General features: G+C 40.7%; 7 protein-coding genes across 10 annotated transcripts; 3 read left to right on the top strand and 4 right to left on the bottom strand.

Annotated features, from left to right (window-relative positions):
* Nucleotides 1–125: 125 nt before the first annotated feature.
* Nucleotides 126–1,459, bottom strand: Ibf1 (Insulator binding factor 1). Of its 2 annotated transcripts, none has more exons than XM_017144767.3 (5): nt 1,221–1,459; nt 1,079–1,151; nt 841–897; nt 597–785; nt 126–529 (listed from the first exon to the last, which is right to left on the bottom strand). In XM_017144767.3, the coding sequence occupies exons 1-5, from the start codon at nt 1,358–1,360 to the stop codon at nt 305–307; spliced, it is 684 nt and encodes a 227-aa protein (XP_017000256.2). In that variant the 5' UTR covers nt 1,361–1,459; the 3' UTR covers nt 126–304. The 2 variants fall into 2 exon arrangements, with proteins under 2 accessions (XP_017000256.2, XP_017000255.2); XM_017144766.3 differs by having other exon boundaries at nt 126–544; nt 1,221–1,457.
* A 345-nt stretch (nt 1,460–1,804) lies between these two features.
* Ibf2 (Insulator binding factor 2) lies at nt 1,805–2,651 on the top strand. The gene is made up of 2 exons (XM_017144819.3): nt 1,805–2,065; nt 2,130–2,651. The coding sequence occupies exons 1-2, from the start codon at nt 1,881–1,883 to the stop codon at nt 2,587–2,589; spliced, it is 645 nt and encodes a 214-aa protein (XP_017000308.2). The 5' UTR covers nt 1,805–1,880; the 3' UTR covers nt 2,590–2,651.
* LOC108059495 (mitochondrial dicarboxylate carrier) lies at nt 2,651–4,025 on the top strand. The gene is made up of 2 exons (XM_017144820.3): nt 2,651–3,087; nt 3,560–4,025. The coding sequence occupies exons 1-2, from the start codon at nt 2,651–2,653 to the stop codon at nt 3,999–4,001; spliced, it is 879 nt and encodes a 292-aa protein (XP_017000309.2). The 3' UTR covers nt 4,002–4,025.
* LOC108059493 (uncharacterized) lies at nt 3,993–6,067 on the bottom strand. The gene is made up of 6 exons (XM_017144818.3): nt 5,793–6,067; nt 5,510–5,740; nt 5,308–5,448; nt 5,092–5,247; nt 4,200–4,655; nt 3,993–4,140 (listed from the first exon to the last, which is right to left on the bottom strand). Exons 1-6 carry the CDS (start codon nt 6,006–6,008, stop codon nt 4,015–4,017), a joined length of 1,326 nt encoding a protein of 441 aa, XP_017000307.2. The 5' UTR covers nt 6,009–6,067; the 3' UTR covers nt 3,993–4,014.
* A 439-nt stretch (nt 6,068–6,506) lies between these two features.
* Nucleotides 6,507–8,033, bottom strand: St2 (Sulfotransferase 2). The gene is made up of 2 exons (XM_017144770.3): nt 7,618–8,033; nt 6,507–7,160 (listed from the first exon to the last, which is right to left on the bottom strand). Exons 1-2 carry the CDS (start codon nt 7,950–7,952, stop codon nt 6,545–6,547), a joined length of 951 nt encoding a protein of 316 aa, XP_017000259.2. The 5' UTR covers nt 7,953–8,033; the 3' UTR covers nt 6,507–6,544.
* Nucleotides 8,034–8,594: 561 nt separating this feature from the next.
* LOC108059487 (uncharacterized) lies at nt 8,595–13,453 on the bottom strand. Its single transcript, XM_017144811.3, has 5 exons — nt 12,357–13,453; nt 11,591–11,739; nt 10,319–10,598; nt 9,536–9,850; nt 8,595–8,827 (listed from the first exon to the last, which is right to left on the bottom strand). Exons 1-5 carry the CDS (start codon nt 13,125–13,127, stop codon nt 8,747–8,749), a joined length of 1,596 nt encoding a protein of 531 aa, XP_017000300.2. The 5' UTR covers nt 13,128–13,453; the 3' UTR covers nt 8,595–8,746.
* A 581-nt stretch (nt 13,454–14,034) lies between these two features.
* On the top strand, nt 14,035–22,927 carry Vps15 (vacuolar protein sorting 15). Of its 3 annotated transcripts, none has more exons than XM_070217866.1 (9): nt 14,035–14,193; nt 15,307–15,420; nt 15,491–15,677; nt 16,245–17,291; nt 17,980–18,990; nt 19,051–19,264; nt 20,038–20,671; nt 21,399–22,013; nt 22,606–22,927. In XM_070217866.1, exons 2-9 carry the CDS (start codon nt 15,323–15,325, stop codon nt 22,835–22,837), a joined length of 4,038 nt encoding a protein of 1,345 aa, XP_070073967.1. In that variant the 5' UTR covers nt 14,035–14,193; nt 15,307–15,322; the 3' UTR covers nt 22,838–22,927. The 3 variants fall into 3 exon arrangements, with proteins under 3 accessions (XP_070073967.1, XP_017000298.2, XP_017000299.2); XM_017144809.3 differs by having other exon boundaries at nt 15,086–15,420; XM_017144810.3 differs by lacking the exons at nt 20,038–20,671; nt 21,399–22,013; nt 22,606–22,927 and adding an exon at nt 19,411–19,565 and having other exon boundaries at nt 15,086–15,420.
* Nucleotides 22,928–23,051: the final 124 nt, after the last annotated feature.

Below are 23,051 nucleotides of genomic sequence, written 5' to 3'. Positions count from 1 at the left end.
ATTTTAAAAATTTATTTAATTTCTTGGTATAAAAACCTGTAAATAAAAATTAATCAATACGAAATTTATTCTTTTTAAAGAGAACCCAATCTTTGTTTTTAATTTCTTCTAATATTTATTGAAAGTACATGCTGCTTAAACTAATTTATTCTGTATTTCACTTTACAAAATGATAAGACATTAAAAACATATAATTTTAAAACAGACATCTTTCGATATACAAACATATGTATAACAAAAAGGTCGCTGTCCGGACATTTACAAATTGTTCGTTATGATGAAGGCTATAAAATTAAAATTAATTTTAGGCGCGTAGAGCGTCGATTTCCAATCGCAGTTTCTGAATCCGAAGCAAAGTTAGAGTGCGCTCCAGCTTCAGGTTCTCCGTTTCAGTTTTCAGAAACTGGGTCTTGCTCTGGTATTGTTTGATCACGGCTCGATCCTTTTCCGCTCTCAGGGTGGCCAAATTGTTTCTTGGCCTGGCTTCGACGATAGTCGCCGTCCCATTGGCCAAATCATCCGGATTGTGCTGCAATATGTAATGCTGCTCCATAAGCGTTAAGACGTCAAAATGCCAAACAATTTAGAATAGTTACCTCCTTGCTTTCGTCCATATACTCAACGTAGTCGCGGCTTGGTATCTCCACATTTGAGATTTCAAATTCCAGATTTTGCTCTTCCGCGTCTTCATTTTTAGACGATTTCGTCTTGCGAATCTCAGTTTTTATTCTGGGCTGGGACTTGGCCGTCTCCGCCTCATTAACCTCGTCCAGAATTTGTTGGATCTAGAATATATCTTTAGTTTCTCCTTTAAAACCTTGTGTGATTCTAACATCTTACCTTAACAATAATTTCCTTGCCCTCGGTGTCATCGTCGTCGTCTGAAATTTTCTGGATCTAAAAAATAAATTTCGAAAAGTTCCCATTTTAGCTATTTTTTTGTTATAATTAAAGTGAATAACTCATTAGAACTAAGAATTTCCTATGGATTCGATCTCTATACGGCATGTACATACACACATACATATACATACATATGTGTCTGCTGCTTTTAAATACGAACTGTGCACATAATTACCTTGATCCTGGGACTAACGTCCTCGTCTTTCAATATTACAGGACATCTACTTTGCTTCGCATCACAGGTTTGCCTACAATTTAAAAAGAATTACTTGACGTATGTAAATATTATGATTATTATTGTATGTTTGTATGTTTACCTATGTAACGATAGACGGGAAAGCGCGGTGTTTTGGAGGACCCTGTCGCAATTATGGCATGTGGCCGAGTATTTGCCGTTCTTGAAGTTCGCAGTGAACCCGTGGGTCCTGTAAAAGTCTTCAGATTTCTTCCGCGGCATTTTTAAGCGCAAAAAAGCAATAAATTTCTATTTACTATACACGGATGCAAAATGGCTTCTACGCTAGAGGTAAAATCCACGCTATCTTTAGATAGCCTTTTATCGATTATATCGATAGTTGGTTTTTTTAAAAACAATTGATTTTCTTTATATAATGGAAATAAAATGGAATATAAAATAAAATGGCAAGTAAGATTTCAAACATATTTTTATATAATTAACGAACATCATTTTACAGAGGTTTCATAATTTTTATTTATATTTAGCCACTAAAAATAAGCTATTTGGTTTGATTCTGCACATTCAATTTAAATAGATTTTATCTGAAAACTGTTTATCACAAGGTAAATTATTATTTTTATAGTTTTCTCAGATCAATGAACATTATAAACTAATCAAGAAATGAATATTCAAATAAGAGCGAACATCGATACCAAAACATTAAGAGCTATCGATACATCGGTTGTTTCTACAGCGAAGCAACACTTTCACGTAATTTACCAAGAACTGAATGTAAAAAATGTCGCTGGCAAAAAAAGGCAAGCGCGCTGTCGGCGTTTCGAAGGACGTTACGTGGAAGAAACTGGGCTTCCTGCCGGCCTTCAAGCAGGACAAGGCCGGGGGGCCCAAGAAGTACCGGGCCCTGTGCACCCATTGCCGAAAATGCCAATCGAACACCAGCATTGACAGGCTGATCATTCACAGGTCGGTATTACAGCGCTTCCCGCTCTTTTACAAGTACAGTCTGTAAAAAGAATATGTTCCGCAGGAAATCCTGTACCAAGTTTCGAGAGGATCTCACCGACGAGCTGGGCGTAAAGATGGACGAGGGCCCGTGCCTGAAGACAGAAGCTCCGGATGCCACCGGCGCTCCGGCGGAACCGAGCACACCCGCCTCCGAACCGGCCATCACCGCACAAACTATCGAGATCTCGACGAGCAATCTGCTGGAGAAACTCTTGGACGAGGATGAGGGCAGCGGGCGCACTACGGACCCCACCTTGGTGAGCTACCTCACCGATCTGGATCAGCTGGTGCCCCAGCCCCTAGCATCCGATGCCAATCGCCTGCAGAAGGATCTCATAAAGGCCGAGACGGAGTACCTGGTGGCCAAATCCGAGTACTTTGTCAAGTTGAACGATATCTCGGGTCTGAAACGAACCCTCACCATGTTGGAGGCGAAAAAGACGCAGCTGGAGATCGCCAAACTGCGAGCGGAGTGCGAGTAGCCTAAGTTTTTTAAGTACAAACAGTTAAAATTTTCTCTGAATATATAAATTTGTAAAGATAATGAACAATAGCGATGCGGGCAGTACGATGGAGCAATTCGTAAAGATGCCCGTCTACGTGGGCTTTCTGATCAAGATGTCGGCCAATCTGTTGTCGCATCCCATGGAGCTGGTTCGGGTCAATATCCAGGCCAATGTCACCCATCACAGTCGACTGACCATGCGGAACATGTTTCGTCTGATGGCCAGGCATGGATTACCCGGATTTTACTACGGCATTGCGGCTTCTGGCCTGCGCTGCACCGTTCACACCCTGTCCTCATATACCCTCTTCTACAATTTACGGGATAACAAGTATGTGCTGATGCTAAAGCCCTACAACACTATGTCTGTGCTGGGAATCACTGGATTTTGGGGCGGCGTCTTTGCCACGCCCTTTGCCAAACTGGCAGTCATTCGGCAGGCGGATCTCACGCGACGATCCTACGAAAGGCGCAAGTAAAGAATGGGGTTTTTCTTTTAAATAGTGTTGGGTTGTTCATGAGTGAACAAAAAAGAGTTGCTCACAAAACTGAGTGAGTGAACATGTTCACTTGTTCATTTTTGCTCACTTGCTCCTTTTTGTTCACTTGCTCAGTTTTGCTTTCTTACTTGCTCTTTTTTGATCACTTGTTCAGTTTGGCTCTCTTACTTGATCTTTTTAGTTCACTTGCTCAGTTGCTCTCTTGCTGTTTTTGGCACAAAAAGTATTTTTTTTTACTTTTAGGATGCACTTTGCATACGGTTTTACAAACAATGAGCTGTTTTCTCAGAGCAAGTGAAAAAGTTAAAGAGAGAACAAGTGAACAAGTGAGCAAACTGAGTGAGAAAAAAAACTGAAAAAAAGAACAAATGAACATGTTCACCTAAATGAGCAGTTTTTACCCGACACTACTTTAAAACCAGAAAATAAGTAACCCTTCCTTTTTAGCTACCGGAATTTCTGGCAGGGACTCAAGTGCATGTACAGGAAGGGAGGATTCACCTACTTATTCAACGGCTGGCGGATAAACGCCTTTTCCAGCACAGCTGTGGCCATGCTGTATACTCCCGTTAGTGGCAGAGTTGGTACGTTGATATCGTGGTTCCACGGACTCGATGAGCCGTGGCTCAGCGATCTCATAACTATGGCTTTAACGGGCGGCATCATCACGGTGATAATGACCCCCGTGGATGGGATGGCCATTCGTACGCTGAACGAATCCTCGCACTATGGTCAGCATTCCTACTCGCACATGTGCCGGAAAATTATAAAAAGACACGGGTACAGGGGTTTCTTCTTTGGCTGGAAACCGGCGCTTCTATCCCTTGTGCCACACACTATATTGGCAACAATTGTGTATCGCATACTACTAGATCGCTACTTGTCATAAAGAACACCGATATTTATTCAAAAATCTTGCTATGTATAATTTTTAGAGCCTCCGGGAATTCGGCTAAATCTGCAGGTAATTTTTGGGCTGAACAGTTTTCCAGTTGAAAGGTAAAGAGCTCGGTGAATCGCAAAACGAGCTGGAGGAGGAAGTGAGACTATTAGAGCTAGTTAAGAATAGGGGAAAAGGAACTAATACCTTTAGAACTGGCGGCGCCCTCTCATGGGTCACCAGACACTCCATTAGCACAGCCACAAACTTTCCATAAAATTCCGAGAGATGAGGATGCAATGCCTGCAGGGGAATGGGCAGGATGCACACCAGGTAGCATTTCAGCATCTGTTCCAGCAGCTCGGTGCAAACCTCCACGCCTTGGAGGAGTTTATCCGACTCCAGGACAAGCATTTGCAGGATGGCCTTGGCCCAACGAAAGCTGGTGCTGGCGTTCAGAGCAAGGCACTCTTCCCGACATGCCGCCAGCTTTTCTGACTGACTTATATCCGTGGCCAGAGCAGCTTCCACGCCACTGCGATTGATGGTGAAGTAGAAGCCCAGTCGTGTGATGAACTGCAGCAGGCAGATGGATATTTTCGGGCTAGAGGCCATCGTCACATTCTGGATGAGGCGGTCCAGCATGTCGTCGCATTGGTTCCACTAAAAAATAGTTGTTATTTATTGCCGTTTGAGAATATGTATGTTTTCGAGGCCTGCATGAATGGATTCAATGAATTATTTTGAATTTTTGGTTTTATATGAATAAATTAATTAGAGTTTTGAGTTTAATAGAATTGAATGAATTTGAATTTGGAGTTTAATAGAATTGAATGAATGAATGGCATGAATTCCGAAATAATTCAAAGGACAATTTCTTTTGAAGAAGAAAGGGCCATAATTTCGCATGAATTTTATTTTTTAAGCAGTTAACATTGATTTGTTAAAAATGTTCTCAAAAGAAAGCACAAAAAAAATTCATAAATATCATTATTCATTCATTCAATTCAAAATTAAACAAATCAAATCAAATTTCATGGCATACTATAATAAAACAAAAATTGAATGATTCACGCAGGGCTCTAGTGTGTTTACCAACCGTAAAGGCATCCAGATCTACAAAGTGATCCAGGCACAAATACATGCAGTTCCAAACGGAATCGATGGCTTCAATGGATTCCATGTTGTAGGCATCCTTGAGGGCATGGTCATATATCACGCTGTGCACATTCAGCTCCTGAATATCTTTGGGGTCCTGGAATATAATCAGTTTAAGACCTAGGATCTTGGTTTTAATGACCTAAAAAAAACCCACGCTATATTTCAGCATCACTGAGAAGATCTTGACGCCCAGTTGTTTGTAGATGGGATCGTAGCATTCCCGCACATTGAGACCCACGGACAGGGCAAAGGCCAGCATTCGGGTGGGCATTCTGGATTTATCCCCATAACGTAACTGCGGAAAAAGGATCAAAAATAAAATATACCATAAGGATAAATATAGTATTACTCTTTACCTCCAGATATCTACCGAAACCATGCACAGCTCCCAGTTGTTTCTTCCAGCAATCCCTGTGCAGCTTTTTCTCGTAATACTTCAGCACCTGCACATCCGTGGACTGCCACCAGTTGGAAGATAGCTTCTTGGCCAACTCGTTGGCGTTCCTCAAGAGATTACCATCCTTCAGTTGGTAAATAGTTGGAGACGCTGTCAATTCGCAAATCAGCAGGAGGAGATTGACTCTCATCTGAAAGGTAACTGAATTGTAGTTATGGCAATACAATTTGATGGACTGTAACCTCTTCGTGGCCTCCATCGCCACTCTTCTGGAGGAACTCCTGCACCAAATCGTACAGCTTGGGCAGATCCTGGATGAGCAGAGAGTGGTAGCTCTCGAATTGCGACGCCTCCAGTGGGATGCTGTCCAGATCTTCCTTCAACTCCGGCAGCATGTAGAACTGCACCAGCTCACACATGTGGGCCACGAGGGCCTCGGTGGTGTCATCACATGTCATTTTGTATTTAATTTAATTTACCAAAATAAAGCAAGGCAAGAACAAAAAAGTAAACAATAGAACCGGCAAAATTCGATAACAACGTTAGCGACTATCGATTTAACAGAATAACAGACCGTTTAACAGAATGTTAAATTTCTGTTATATGTATTTGATTTCGTCACCAAGCTAATTTTCGATAACACTAATATAAAAATGTTTTAAATTTTTTAGGGAGAACCAAATTTTGTTGATAAATTTACGGAAGGTGCTGGGACTACATATAAATAAAAATAATTTATCTTAGTCAAATCCATCTTTCAGCTAAAACAGATTTTTAAATTTTAGATTTCAGACTACCCGTTTTTCAAAATAGGCTCTCATTAAAAAAAAATTTAAAGCGATTCCTATAAAACCTTTTTCTTGATACGATTGAATGTATATAAACTTTTTAAAACATCAATAAGTTTCGTACTCTACTGTCGATCTCGGGAATCAATAATTAATTAATTATTACAGAACTATAATTAACAAATTTGTATTTTAATCAAATAAAATCATTCGTAGTCAAAGGTTAATCCAGCACCGCGAACATGCTGCTCACTCCAAGCATCGAAACGCTCGGACATTTCATTTCCCATGTGATTATGCCAGTCGCCGATTTTGCCATTCCTTATAAACTTGGTAGCTGAATCCGGAAGCAACTTTTCCAAATTCACCGCCTTGTTGGCCCGCATCTTGTCGAAGGTCAGGTGATCGCAGAGGCTCTGCAAACTGGAAGCATCCAGGAGACTCTGAACGCCGAGAAATCTGGCACAGCGACGAACTACACTCGGCAGATCCTTGATCATGTCCTCGTACTTGATGAACAGCACATTCTCGTCCTGGCTCCGTTTCCAAAAGGGCAGCACGTGCTTCCAATAGGATCCCATGGGAGTGTGTCCCTCCAGAAAGAGATCCACAAACTGCTCAAAGTCCCCATTGATTCCGTGCAGCAATTTGCAGTAATGGTAGTAGGAAACGCAAAGGTCCTTGGGATTTCGAGCTGTGTAAACAATCCTCGGCTTCACCGTCTCAAATTGCTCCGGTAATAATTGCCAGGACAAATGGGATCGGGCGAAGCGTGGGCGGGGCAGATTGCGAACCAGTTCAACGGTATTTCCAAATTTTTCGCTACCAAGCAGAGAGAAAGTTAAATTTGATAAATGAAGCTTTTTAAAAGTGTTTGTTCAATCAACATCAACAACATTAAACATCAACTGGTAGTAGATCTCGATATTTATATATACCCAAAGAAAAATCGATATGAAACGTATGCATTATTTAAGATCAATTTTAATTTGATATGCGGCCGGGTAAATTTGAACTGGTTGAAGAGTAATTCATGTAAAAACGATCTGGGTTTTGCATGACCTGAAATTTAGATGGCCATTACGAATTAATTATTGTTTTTCAGATAATTTATATTTTGTCCAAAAAACATTGAACATATTTAATTAAATCATATGAAATATCGTAAATTTTAGTTAGATATAATCTCACTGATCTACTCAAATTTTTAGGTGTGGTGTAAAGCTGTAGTAAAATTGTACACCAATTTCGATTTGATTTCATATAATTTAATACTCACGCCACCGTCTCATGATGATCGGTACTGAACAGAGCGGATAGTTCGATGAGTGGGGAACGCAATCGCAAGTCCTGCTCTGCGGCTACGTAATCCAACTTATGACCCAGCAGCCAGACCATCTCCTGGGCCCAAGTGGATCCAGTACGTGGATAGGACACCATCCACACATCGTCTTCATAAACCGGAAGTGAACGAATGGATTCTCCCAGCTCCACGTACTTCCGCGGAATTATCAAGTGGTCGGGGAGCACTTCCACAAAGCAATTTTGGGCCGGGAATACTGCATTAGTACGACGGACTATATCCGCCTCCAGTTCGCGATAGATCAGCTGCATGGTCAAAATGTATCGACTATTATGACCAAAAAACAAAAGCACAATGAATTCGAAGTCAAGACGAAGTGGCAAGTCCAAGTTCAAGCGAGCCACTGAAATGAAAATTGTGAAAATGCCCCTGGCGAGTTTTCACACACATGAACTGGTTTTTGTCCGGGAAAAGTTTTAAAGATTTAAACTAAAGTGAAGCTCCCATAACTTTCCCTAAATTTCTGTAAATAATACAAACTTCAATTTAATTTACCAAACCAAATGAACTGCATTCAAAGTAATCTAAATTAAATTAAATTGCTAAAAATTGTCTAAAAAGCAATACCTAAAACCTATTTTTATATGGTAGTAAAAGATCCCACTTACGTGAGTTTAACTGTAGTTGGATAGCTTTTCTCTTGCGGTTCGTTGACTCCAAAGAGATCGGGCAATCTGTACATAACAACTATCATTAGACAATAATCTTCAGTTTTTACGACCCTCATGAATATTTAATGATTGTTACTTTCAATACGAATTGTTTGATTTTTAACTTCAGTTTTAGATTTATTTTCTTTCGGAAAAAAGTGAAACCTTTATTCATTTACCATTGTTTCAATATAAGGTTATTTATTTTAAGATACACATAAAAAGAGAAGCCAGTCAAACACGTTAGTTTAAATTTAAATGTATTTCAATCCGTAATACTATATACACACGAAATCTTTATCTCAATTACAGCTAAATCGTCTTATTGAACCTTCGTCTCCTCCATTTCCTTGGGATCTTGAGCTAGATCTTGATCTGCACCTAGAATGGGGCGACTACAGCTCGTTGTGGATATATTCCGTAGTCACCTTGGCCTCGCCCTCGTGGAAACCATTGCAGTCGACTGGGTATTTGGCCTGTTGGCGGGCAATTGCAGAAATAGCGGTTAGAAAGCAGCGACAAAAAGAGGTACAGAGAAAAAAAATAATATTTATTAGAGAGGTTTTAAAAAAAGTTGGAAAGAAAAATAAATAAATAAAAAAGAATATATGACATTAAAGATCTTGACATGAGAATTTTTAAAATTTCTTTTAAGAGAACAATGGTAATTTGCAGAATATTTTTCCTTGTATTTTTTATGAATTTTTGGATGGATCCATCTTTGTAAAATTTTGTATGAAAAGGAAGAAAAAGAAATTGTAATTTTTAGCCATTTTCAATTAATTATAAAAAATACAAGGAAAAATATTTTGAAATTTTTTTTTGTTGCAGTTATTATTAATTTTGATTGAGGAACAACTTTGCATCAAAACATTTTTGTTTTAAGCCCCAGGAAAAAAGTTGAAAATTTGACTTTCAAAAAAAATGTCTAATTTTCTAACTTTTCAAAGGGTGCTTAATGGGTTAAGAACATTTTTGTGTCATTTAAACGGAATTGAAGTGCTGTTGCCATAGGTGCCAAAATGTTTATATTATAAGTTCAAAATATGAGTACAGTTAGCATTCAAATTTGTGAAAATACTTTTGACTAGGGTTGTATAGAGATTTTTTAATATTTTTTAATGCCACTCTCAATTTAATGCCATTCTAATTTTTTTCTGTGCATCATTGTGGCCGTTACTCACCTCGCAATTGTATGGCGCATTGATCACACCGAACAGCGTCCAGAACGGCGTACCGGTTTCCGTGCTAATGAAGATCGCTGCACCCATGCTGCCGATCTTGACGATTTTCGGACTGACTCCGGCAATTAGGCTGGACGTCGATGTCTGTCGATTCTGCTTCGGCTGGTGCTGCTGCTGATATTGGTCATGCTGCTTCTGTTTCTCCTGCTGATCGAGAGCCTCTGCGTTCATCTGGCAGAGCACGTAACGATCGCATTGCGGCGACTTGGAGATGTATCTGTAGGCGCGGTGGACTTTCAGCACCGGTTCGATAACCTGTTTGGCATTTGGTCCATTGTTAGATTCGATCGAGTGCGTGAGCCATGGAGTGGAGGAGAAAATAGTGGCGTAATTAATTTAATTTGATCCAAGTTTAGTATTTAGTACGAATGCGGTTAGAACAATTGTATCTTAACCATGTACTTTCATTAATTGTACGATAGTTTCTTAATTTTAAAATATTAGATTGAAATTTTAAAAAAAATCCTACAAACATTGTTTAAAATCAAATATTTAAGAAATAAATAAAGCTCAAAACTAAGCTTTTAGTTTAAAATAATTTATAAAACATTCCAAATCTATTTTTAAAATATTTCCACACCATTCTTTCTGATACCCAGAACTCCTATTTAATTAGTGCTATAATTTTCACTACAGCTATTTCCTATTCGCAGATAAAGAGCTCCAATTACTGGCTAAGTAACCCAGTTCCCAGATCTTTAGAGAATCAAACAATCTGCTTACCTCGAGGTTTAGCGTATCCGTTAGCTTGTCGCTGATCTCGGTGGCGTTGAACTGCAGTAATCCGCGTGCCTGGCCCAGTTTTAATAGCTCCTTGGCATAGCCCACGGCCGGCTTTACATACTGCCTGGAATCGATCTTAACGCTCAGATGATGCTTGGCCACATGGTCCAAGAGATTCGAGATGGTCTCGCCCGGACGGGAGGGATCGAAGTGGGTCTGCTTGGGGTAACCTTGAGACTTCAGCAGGCCGTTAAACATGATCTGTGCCGTCTGGAAGTACCTGTAGCGAAAGAGGGGCGAAATGCGGACAATTGATGAGTCTCGATGACGCAGCACCACCATCGTCGAGTGAAAGGGTCGCTAGAAAGTGGAAGTTGCTGTCTAATGATGGGGCAACGCGCAAAAATAGAAGACCAAGAAGTCTGAGAAGCCTGACCTACTTTAAAGACATGCAAAAATGTCTGATACCAAGTCGTACACTGAGAAAACATTTACCTTAATTTGCTTATAATTCTCAAGTAATTTTTCAGGTACTAGATAAATGTATTGTACTGACGTTAAAAATACATTTCTTTAAGATTTAGCCAACTTTATAATTAACTCTAATGGAGAAATTTTTCGGTCAAGTATACCTATCTTATAATTCTCAAGTCATTTTTCAGGTACTAGATAAATGTATTATACCGACCTTAAAAATACATTTCTTTAAGATTTAGCCAACTTTATAATTAAAATCAATAATAATATTGATGGAACTCTTATGGAGAAATTTTTCGGTCAAGTGTACCCTGCCTTCTCAAGCAATTTCCCCTGGCTGAAAACCGGGCAACCGGTTTTGGCCCGCTTTGTTTATTTGTTTGTTTTAACGATGCCGTTGACTTCTGTATCTTCTGCATATCAACTGTAACTGTATCAGAGCCTGGACTTGGAACTTGGTTCTGTTGATGTTGACCAGTTGGATTAGCAGGCACGTTCTAAAAGCACCAGCGCCGAAAAAAGTGGGTCAAAAGGTAGCCGCATCGAACATGCTCGATGGGAAACGGGTTGTCGCTAACGGGAAATGGTTAGCACAGGCTTCGCGAGCAGCTGTTTGGAATTGGAATTGGAATCGGATTTGGACTTGGTCTTGGAGTTGGAAGTGGTCCAAGAATCGCAGCCAGGTGCTAAATGCATTGGGACCGTTGCAGAGCAGAACGTGATCCACAATTAGCACTCTTTGGTCAGCCCATCGGACTTAGGAACGAGCCACGTAGGCCGGGTCTCATCACTCACTTGAGATACACATCGGGATTGGCCAGGTAGCTCGCCCAGTCGGCCAGGTAGAGGGTGGCCGACTTGATCCACCGCCGGCGGAAGGATTGGTTGTTCAGCGACTCGAAGAGCTTGTCGTAGTCCAGTTTGCCATCGCTGCCCTTGAAGCCCTGAAGGAGGAGATAAGGAGAGTAAGGAGAGTAGTTAGAATTATGAATGTAAATTTTAAATGTTAGAAAATAAGTAATCTATCTAATATTTTAATCAAATATTTTTTAAAGGGTGACCTAAAATTGTATGTATTTGAAATCTACTTCTAAGCTTTATTAAAATTATTATCTCATTTAGAATTTATTATTACAATTTTTGTTATCTAATATTTTAATAAAATATTTTTTAAAGGGTGACCTAAAATCGTATGTATTTGAAATCTACTTCTAAGCTTTATTAAAATTGTTATCTCATTTAGAATTTATTATTTTTATATTAATTTATATAATTATATTAATTTTTTCCGTTGTTTATTTATTCGACTTTTCCTGAATAAAACTTTTAAATCCATCGATTAGTAAGTATTGATTTCGTATTTAATTTATTTTGGTTTTAATTGTGTACTTAGTACAGACATCTCTATCAATTCTTTAAATATTGTTTTTAATATTTTGAAAAGAAAGAAAGAATGATAACTCTTATCAAAACCCAATATAAAATGCTTCAAAAATATCTCAAGATTACTCTTCATATGCTAATGCCCTATAAGCTAGTTTAATCTTATCTAGAAATCCACCTTCATGATCTTGTTGACTCCGGACTTCTCGTACAAGGCGTCGGCCAGTTCGGAGTTGGAGAAGTGATCCCAGAGCACGTGGATGTGCTCCAGGAAGGGGGGCAGCACCCAGGCGTGGCTCTTGTGCTTCTCCTGGGTGTGCTGACCCTCGGGACCGGCGAAGGAGCTAACTGCCTGCATGACCAATGGCAGAAGATTCATCAGACCATTATCCGCCTCCGGTTCCTCGCCGGCCGAACGCTTCTGGTGATGATGTGAGGCCTTGTCGTTGTTGCCCTGGGTGTTCATGAAGGCCGATGCCACCTGGAGGATGGTGTCCAGGCCAAGGCCAGATTCGGAACCGCCGCCATTGCTGCGCTTTTGATTGGGAGCGGTCTCCTCATCATCGCCCTGGGTGAACATTTCCAGGACATTGCCTATGATGGAGGGATCAAAACCGCCGCCGCCGCCCTGACCGCCGCTTTTGGAGAGGAGACTGCCCAGGCCGGAGAGGATTTGCATGGCTCCACCTGCTCCACCACCGCCACCTGCTCCTCCGGATTTGCCGCTGGCCTGCATGAAGGTGCCAATTAGCGAGGCCACACCTGCCAAACCAGCGCCACCTCCTCCTCCTCCTCCTCCGCCATTGTTGTTCTGGTTGGACAACGCCTCCTGGAAGAACATGGAGGCCATGTCCAGCAGCGGATTGGACTCATCCTCGCTGGCCAGCGAAGGACTCAGCGGCTGCAGGCACAGCAGGCTGACCAGGAGCAGGGCTCGTCTCACGTACATTATTTTATCGGCTCTTCAGGAACTTTCACAATCACACACTTGAGATACTTTTGGGCCAATTAAGCGACGCAGCCACAAAACGCGGAAGACGCTCCACTGAGCACACGGAATGGGTATATATATGTATATCTGCTGTGAGATATTTTACTAAGATCGGAGATCGCAGCGCAGAACAGCCAGCACAGCCGAAAACTTTCTTTCTTCTGCGGCTCTGCGCCAGTTTGTAACACTTCTTAAGCCAACGATTCTTGGGGCCTTCGAACATGTTCGGAATGGGCTCTCTCGGTCCTCCTTTCTTCTCGGGCCTTCAACTCTCCTTCCTCACCTGCTTCTACGAAGACTCTCTCGCGGAATGGAATTCTTTACGCCTGCGCTTTGTACACGTCAGGTTTGAAATGAAATAAACGAGACAAAAAGAGACGGAGGAGAAAGAGCAGAACCGCTTCGATATCCACAGGAAAAAAATATACTTTTTACCTTAATTGTAATGGTATATTATAATTAGGTTACCCTGCCTTTTTTCAAAGCAAAACAGAAAAATCCTACATTTTAAATGATTTATGGAAAAACTAACTTATTCTTCTTATAAAATAAAAAATAAGAACCACTTTAATTGTTGCAGAAAAGAATAATAATTATTATACAATCCAAACACGTACGCCATTTTAATCTTTTCCTTATATTTTATAGGTAAACAATAAGTTCAATGAGTTGTATTTAATTTTATGAAACCAAAATGCATATATAGGATTACTCATATCCACAGATCCCAAGATTATATGTTTACTATGCAAATGTTTTATAAAAAACCAATTTAAATGAAGATCTTAAGCTTTTTTTCTGTGTGGCCTGTTCTATGGCTCGCACTTTGTTTATGTTTCCTACCTACCCACCTACTTTCTTTTTACACACGATCGTCCGCTTTGAAAGTTCTCTTCTCGGAATGGTCGTTGGTTTGGTGGACATTGGAAGTCAGATTCGGAGCCAACGTTTTCGTTAATGCCGCCTGCTTGGGCTTTTTATGTAAATACGAGTATCAACAAGGCTTTTGGGGCTCTGTCACCGGGTATGTTATAAATGCTATGATGTTGGCCACGTAATCATAAAAAAAAACTTAACTTTTAAATTTTTTTAAATTTAAAAAAAAATAACATAATATAAACCAAGCAAAATGGTTTTAAAAAATATGTAAACATTTTTTAGTTTATAATGATTACTTACTTACTTACTTCTAATAATTTAGTTTAAAGAATTTTGAATTAATTGGAAACCATTTTCGATTCCTAATTTTAAATTTTGTAGATTCCATTCTGATTTCTTTTCGAATGCTCACTAGATGTACATTTTCATATTGGACAAAAGCTATATGAATTTATAAATATGCGCTATATTTAAGGGTATATCAAAATTCCTTCTAAAAATTCGACATTCATTTCCAGTTTTGTAAGCAAACCAATTGAATGCTTGGCACATTTGTCACCTGGACTGTTTGTGGGTTCGATTTAGCTCTCTTCATGGCCCATTTCGAATTTATTCAACAAATGGATTGCAGTGTGCCAGTTACATAAATTTATAATCAGTTTAATGGGTCCGTCATGCGAGGCTAAAGAGGTGTACCGCTCTTTTCTAGTTCTATAATTTCTTTTTGTTCTTCTAAATCCCAACCATGATGACCTTTCCCTATAAATCAGGTATTAGCATAATCGACATTCAAGTTGAATTATGGAAATGGATAACCCATCTTGTACGATTTGAATACACCATTCACTTTTACTGCTTTAACATGTTGGAAATGTAATTTCTTTTAAATGGCCATTCAAAAATACGCGGTTTCTTTTAAATTGTCTTGTATTTTATCGATGTGATCGATAGTTGTAAGAATCTGCATGATAAGGAAACAGTGATATTTTTGTTTAAAAAATATTAAAAACAAACTATTGTGTATCTATACATTGCAGGTTTTAAATATTTTTAAGAAATATTAAAAAAAAAAATAACAGCCGGTAAATGGTTTTAAAACTTTTAATAGAATTTAGAAATGTTGAACAGTGTAACTATCGATAACAGCGACTGGTTATCGCCACCAGCTGTTTGGCTGCGCAGAAAAAACGAAGACTTGGTTTTCTTGTTATTGTTGAAGAAACTAATAAAATTAACAATTATTGCGGACATTTCCAAGTGCAATTACAAGCAGGATGGGCAATCAACTGGTGGGCATTGCCCCCTCGCAGATTTATGCGGTGGAGCACTATTTTTCCGGCCAGTTCGGATCCGAAATCACATTCAGTTCCAAGTGAGTGGAGAAAAGAAGGGGATTTTCCGACGAAAATTGTTGACACCCACGAATTTGGATTTTTCCACAGCATGGGCAGCACGCGATTCTTCAAGGTGGCCAAGGCCAAAACGGATGAGGGTCAGATAGTCGTCAAGGTATTCGTGAAGCACGATCCCACTTTGCCGCTGGAGGATCACAAGGAGCGACTGGAGGGCATCAAGAAGACACTTTCGCTGGCCAATGCCGTCAATTGTTTACCCTTTCAACGGGTGGAGGTTTGTTATAATAATAATATAACCCATTATATTTTAAGATACATCATATAAGAACTATATACTGTACAGTCCACTCACATATTGACCACAAGATCAGTTCCCTGTCATAAAGTAATTAGGGTTATCTTCATTCAATTTGAGTCATCGAATTCCTGATAAAATTATACATTTTATAAAAAAGAATTATATATAACAACCTTCAAGTTCATAACATAACTAAGCTAATTTTAATACCAGCATCTTCTAAATCTTTATACCAGCATCTTCTTAATCTTTACTAATAATAGAAAAAAATATACATTTTATAGAGAGAATTATATATTACAACCTCCAAAATAGATGATAAAAATATGTTAGTAATGTGTTTATTAAAGTTCATAACATAACTAAGCTAATTTTTATACCAGCATCTTCTGAATTATACATTTTATAATCAAGAATTATATATTACAACCTCCAATATAGATGATAAAAATAAGTTAGTAATATGTTTATTAAAGCTCATAACACAAGTTAATTTTTATATCATCATCTTCTTAATATTTACTAATAATTCCCCATTTTCAGCTCATCGACAAGGCAGCCTACATAATGAGGGAGTATGTGAAGCACAGTCTCTACGATCGCGTATCCACACGCCCCTTTCTCACCGTTTTGGAGAAGAAGTGGATCACGTTCCAGATTCTGTGCGCATTGAATCAGTGCCACAAGCAGAAGATCTGCCACGGCGACATCAAGCTGGAGAACATCCTGATCACCTCGTGGAACTGGATTTTGCTCTCGGACTTTGCCTCCTTCAAGCCCACATATTTGCCGGAGGACAATCCGGCGGACTATACGTACTTCTTTGATACGAGCAGAAGGCGAACTTGCTACATTGCCCCCGAGAGATTTGTTAAGACACTGGCCTCGGATGACGATGGCGGCAATGGCAACATGTCGGTCATTCACACCGATTCGATCATTCGACTGGCTCCGAGTTATGCTGGAAACACTTTGCTGCCAGCCATGGACATCTTTTCGGCGGGCTGTGCCCTGCTGGAGCTGTGGACCGAGGGAACGGCGCCCTTTGAGCTCTCCCAGCTGCTAGCCTACAGGCGCGGCGAGCGGGATTTGGTGGAGAAGCATTTGGCTGGCATCGAAAACGAAAGGCTGCGCAATTTGCTGGCCTCCATGATCGACATCCATTCGATGAACCGCCTGAGCGCCGAGGATTACCTGGATCAGGAGCGCGGCCAGCTGTTTCCCGAGTACTTTTACTCCTTCCTGCAGTCCTACCTGCAAATGTTCTCCTCCACGCCGATAATGTCGCCGGACGACAAGATCCAGTGTCTGCACAAGGACATCGGACACTGCATCAAGGTGCTGACACAGGCGCAGGATTTGACGCCCGAAGAGGAGGATGCGGATGGTGGGCAGGAGAAGAAGGACCCCACGCTGTGCGCACGACTGCCGCCGGAGCACGATGGTCTTATTCTGATCATCACCGTGGTCACGTCGTGCATTCGAGGCCTCAAGCAGTCGAACACCAAAATAGCCGCCTTAGAACTGCTGCAAAAGCTATCGAAGTACACGACTTCCGAGACCATTTTGGATCGCATATTGCCCTATATTGTGAGTGTATTTATGATTTTTAGACCTCGCATTTTGCATATTTGTCCATTTTTGGTCAGATTTTTACCAAAATTTCTAGGTAGGTGTCATATTTTTCAAATGTAATAAATTCGGATGCATATCGGAAATATGCAAAATATATGCATAAATATGCTAAATATATTAAAACTACTGGAGGCTCAAATTGTTAATGCAGCCCTCTGGTATTCTAAGGAACCTTCAGTAAACACGGCGAGCAATTTGAACGAGCAGTTTGGCCGATAGGGCCAAAAACTATTCTGCCCCTTTTACTATTTTTGCCCCCTTCTCGCCTACTTGTTGGAAATATAAATAAGATTTCCTAACATTTGGGAAAAAATTAGATATCTCAGAAATGACGAAAAGGATCAAACAATTTTCTTTGGGTAAATTAGGTTGGCTAAGAAATGGACAACCTTGAATAGTTCAGTTTATTTTATATTGCATATTATGCATATATTTTGCACATATTTTGATTATTTTATGCATATGCATTTTATGCAAAAAAAATTAAAATATTCCGTAAAGTTTAAACTGTATTTTTATTGAAACGAACTTTGGTGTTTTCGGAATTTATCTATCTTTACCCTATAAAAAGTATGCAAAATCCGAGGTCTAATAATTTTTAATGATTTGTATTGGTTAATCTTATCCCAATTACATTTAACAGCTCCACTTGGCCCAGAAATCACCGGCCAAGGTGCAAGTTCAGGCCATCGAAACGCTGACCGCCTGCCTGGGCATGGTAAAGGACATTCCGCGCAGCGATGCCAACGTTTTTCCGGAGTACATCCTGCCCTCCATCACAGATCTGACCAGCGAGACGAGTGCAGTGATTGTTCGCGTGGCCTTTGCCCGCAATATTGCTGCACTGGCCAAAAGTGCTGTCTACTTTCTGGAGGAGACACAGCGAAATGCTCCCAATGAGATGCCTACTCCACGTTATGAGGCGGAGTTAAATGCCCTCCACGACATTGTAAGACAAGCGGTACTCAGTCTACTGACCGATTCCCAGCCGGTGGTCAAGCAAACGCTGATGGAGTCGGGCATCTGCGATTTGTGCGCCTTCTTTGGCAAGGAAAAGGCCAACGATGTGATACTCTCGCACATCATGACCTTTCTGAATGACGAGGACAAGAATTTGAGGGGAGCCTTCTATGACAACATCGCCGGAGTGGCTGGCTATGTGGGATGGCAGGCGTCGGATATTCTGGTGCCCCTTCTGCAGCAGGGATTCACCGATCGCGAGGAGTTCGTGATCGCAAAGGCCATTCGTGCGGTGACCATACTCATCGAACTCGGGCACATCAAGAAGCCAGCGGTGACGGAAATTGTCCAAGAGACGGCCTGCTACTTGTGCCATCCAAATCTTTGGGTTCGTCACGAAATCTGCGGCATGATCGCCACGACGGCACGCAACCTCAGCGCCATCGATGTGCAGTGCAAGATAATGCCGGCAATTGGCGCATTTCTCAAGGCCCCACTCATCCAGGTGGAGAAGCCGCACATCCTGCTGGACTGCGTGCATCCGCCGGTGCCGCGGCAGATTTTCGACAGCGTGCTGCGCTTCCAGGACATTCATAGCTTCATCAGAGCGCTGGAGGATCGATCGAGAGCTCGTGGCCAGGCCAGACCGGGAGCTATGCCGCAGTTCGAGGAGGTGGGACAAACCCTCATGAATGTGAGTAGTTTTTATTTTCATTTTCATTCGTATTCTGTAAGTGGTAAAATTCATTTGCAGCTGTTTAGACGCCTAATCTCTGAGGGTTTGACAAATCTAAATGAGATGCAGCTGCTGGCCATGAGCCCATTCCTGATCTCCATGAAGCACAAGTCCCTGCAGGATCTGGAGGACACCGCCTCTGGCAATGGACGCATCGTGGTCAGTCGCAAGCAAGTCGCTTGCCATGAATATCCGCTGGCGGACAAGACCACCAAAATGCCCCTGGAGAACCGTAAGTCAATGATTTCTATTATGGGTTTCATGTTCATTGAGTTTAATGGGGTATTTACTAGACCACTTAGTTAATTCAAATTCATTTCACTTTACTTGCTTTCTTAAGTGCTTCAATACTCGTAATCTTTTGTACGAATTTCTCAGCTATTTTTAGTTCTGGATTGTGGGAATTTATACGCTGAAGAATAATATAACCAGTGAGAGGAGACTTTCAAATAAATTTATTCGGTTGTGAATCTTTTAACTGATTTATTTTGATCTATAAATAATTATTTTTTTGATTCATGTAATTCTCTACTTCAATTGTTATTATAGATTGTTTTTAACTTTGTCTGCGAAATAAAATTTTATAAATTATAACTGATGTATTTTATTTTAAATAGACAAATAGTCTTGAAGCTCTAAGTTTCCCAAACATTTTTCTTATATTGTTTTTATAGACCAATATTCTTGAAACCCTATATTTTCAAGAATATTTACCATAATTATTTAAATTCTACTATTCTCAAAATAAATTGTACCCTACATTTTAGAAAATAGCATTCAAATTTTTTTTTCTAAATACAAGGAAGGTTTTTCTAAATCTAACGAAATTTTCCTAAAATCAAGGAAGTTTTTCTTAAATGTAGAAAATGGTTACCATGAACTAAAAATTACCTTAAAACTAGAAATTATTTTCTGAAAAATAGAAAGCCAAACGAAAATATGCTATAGCATTTTCAAAGAAATCCATTCGTGAAGTAAACTTGTTTGTCACCAATTCCTTTTCAGGATCCAGCGAAGGACCGACACTGGTATCGCCCGCCTCGGACGCAGCGATCACACCGCTGGGAGCCGGCGGTTTGGCCGGTAGTCCCGCCTCCGGAGCCGTGGTCCTTGGCGTGCCAACTGCCACGGTGAGTGCGGCCACTTCGCTGGGTGAATACACGATGCCGGAGCGAAACTGCTGGCTTGAACGCTCTTCGGAGTGCCGCAAGGATCTCGAATCGCTGACGGCCAAGATCAAGCGACGCTACAATGTGCTGGCCATCTCGCAGCGCTGCAGCTACGACAAGCTGGTGACGCCCTATCCGCCTGGCTGGCGGATGAACGGCACCCTGGTGGCCCATCTGCACGAGCATTCGGAATCGGTGATCAAGCTGGCCTCCCTGCGTCCCCACGGATCGCTCTTCGCCAGCGGCAGCATAGACGGCACGGTGCGATTGTGGGATTGCAGCAAACTGAATGGCAATCAGGGGGTGAACAAATCGAGGCAGGTTTACTCGGCCAATACGCCCATCTACGCGCTGGCCGCCTGTGACAGTGGACAATCGCTGGCGGTGGGCGGCAAGGATGGCAGCATGCTGATGATGCGGATCGATCGCAATTCCGCCAAGATGACGCTCCAACAGGCGCTGAATCAGAAGTGAGATGTTATTAACTATTTAGGGGCTTACACAAAAAAAAAAAATCGATTTTTTTAATTTTTTTTTCACGTAGATTAACATCTTAAGATTGTACAAAAAAAGTTTTAAGTCAATCGGACAAAAACTTTAGAAGGTTTTCTAAAATCAGTACCCTAACCTCTTTAAGTGTGTTTTTCTGGAAACCACGTTTCGAAAGTCCGTGTACATCGGCATTTTTAAACGGCTTAACCGATCGTTTTCAAATTTGTCGCTTATTTTTCTGCATAAAAAAAACCCGCCCCCTGGGAAGCTTTTTTTTTTTAAATTTTGTAACTTAAAATATTTTTGTTTATGCCGAAAGTCACATTTTTTAAGTGAAAAACGCATTTTTGATTTTGGAATCTCAAAAAAAATTCTCAAAAATAAAAAATTTAAAAAATGGCTTCCCAAGGGGCGGGTCTTTTTTAATATTAAGCGAAATGTTAAAACAAAATGGAAATCCGATCATTTTTATCGGAGGTACGTTGAACTTCGCAAAATGTCTATTTTTAATAGAGTTCCAGCAATCGCTTTGCCACCGATATAATAGCCGCTAGTATCGGCTATAAAAATTAGTGGATGTTACTTAAATGACACTTAATAATATACAAAAGGTTTGAATTAAATCCAGCCAACCAGTTTTTATAGAAAAAATCGCAAAGTAGATATGTATATGTTAATATCTTAATGTATTTCCTTTAATCCTAGTGACCATAAAGACGGACCCGTTGTGGACATGCATGCCTACGACCAGGCCACGCAGAGTGTCATCGTGTACGCCACGCTGTACGGCGGGATTGTGGCCTGGGACACGCGGATGCAGCACAGCGCCTGGCGACTGCAGAACGAACTGCGGCACGGGGTGATCACCACCATCTGTGCGGATCCCACTGGCTCCTGGTTGGCCACCGGAACGAGTGGCGGCAAGCATATCTGCTGGGATCTGCGCTTTCGCCTGCCCATTGCCGAGATCAAACATCCGAATGATTCGTGGATACGCAAAGTTGCCTGCCATCCCACGGAACCCTCGTATCTGATCTCCGCCTCGCAGTCGAACAATGAGGTTTCGGTGTGGAATATCGAAACGGGTCAGCGGCAGACTGTCTTGTGGGCCAGCCCAGTGGCTGCCTTGTCCAGCGCCAGTCCCAGTGATCCGGCCACCACATGCGGCATCCTCAGCGGAGTGGTCGACGGGGCGCCCTTCATTCTCACCGGCAGCTCGGATCAGCGCATCCGGTACTGGGACATCGGCAACCCGAAGAACTCCGCGCTCAAGGTGCCGGCTGCCAATGATAATCTGGCAGATGTGGCCTTTAACTACGGGTAATTGTTATTTTATTTATTTATTTATTTCAGGGACCGTAAATAACAGTTATTAGAGACTTTTATTTAAAAAGACTACTGTGATATTTTGTTTTAAACGTCAAAAATAACGTTCTTTTTACTCTTGTCCACAAAGCATATGCATTTCAACAAATCTGGAAAGCAAATTAACTCTTTTTTGTCCATGTCTATAAAGTGCATAAAACCCAGTAAAATTGTTGATAAAAAATTGAACAAATCTCATTAGGCCTTTTAAAATAAAAGTCTCAAAATAACTGTTATTTACGGTCCCTGATTTATTTATATAAAGCAAGCTTAAAGTTAAAACTATAAGCTAACTAAGATTAAGAGCTCTAGTAGCTAAGGACTTCAGCTCGTCTGAGGTGTCGAATTAGATACATTATTATTTTAATAATTTGAATTTAGATTTTGAACTTAATTTGGGCTTTTTCAAGGTGTCGAATTAGATACATTTTTATTTATTATTTGAATTTAGATTTTCAGTTTAATTTGGGCTTTTTCAAGGAATGAGATGATATTAATTATATTTAAATGATTGATTATATATTGTTAATGCAATCCTATTTTTCAGTGCCCGCTTAATCGATGGCAGCCAGGTGATCGAGGAGCAAATCATTTCCATGGCCAGCACTGGCGACTCGCAGCAGCTGCGCTCCTCCACGGAGGAGAATCCCCGCTCCGGGCCGGACATGCCCACTGCCAGCCACCATGATGCCATCACCGATCTGCTGATGTGCAAGGACAAGGGACAGATCTACATAGCCTCGGCATCGCGAGACGGTGTCATCAAGCTGTGGAAGTGAGCGCCCGCTCTATAGTATTTAATTATTCAACTGTGATTAGCCTAATAAACTGCAATATGTGCAACTATTAATTAAACAGTTGCTTGTAAACTGTGCTTGTAACTTTTATATTTAAAGGTTGTTTATAGAAAATGTTTGTAGAGCTTTTTATTTAAATCTTGGGATTTTTTATACAGCCTTGTTTGGTCATAAATCTGAAGATAATATTGATAGA

This window comes from Drosophila takahashii, chromosome 3R (genome assembly GCF_030179915.1).
Source record: "Drosophila takahashii strain IR98-3 E-12201 chromosome 3R, DtakHiC1v2, whole genome shotgun sequence".
Lineage (NCBI taxonomy): Eukaryota > Metazoa > Arthropoda > Insecta > Diptera > Drosophilidae > Drosophila > Drosophila takahashii.
This window is presented reverse-complemented; position numbering and strand designations above follow the sequence as displayed.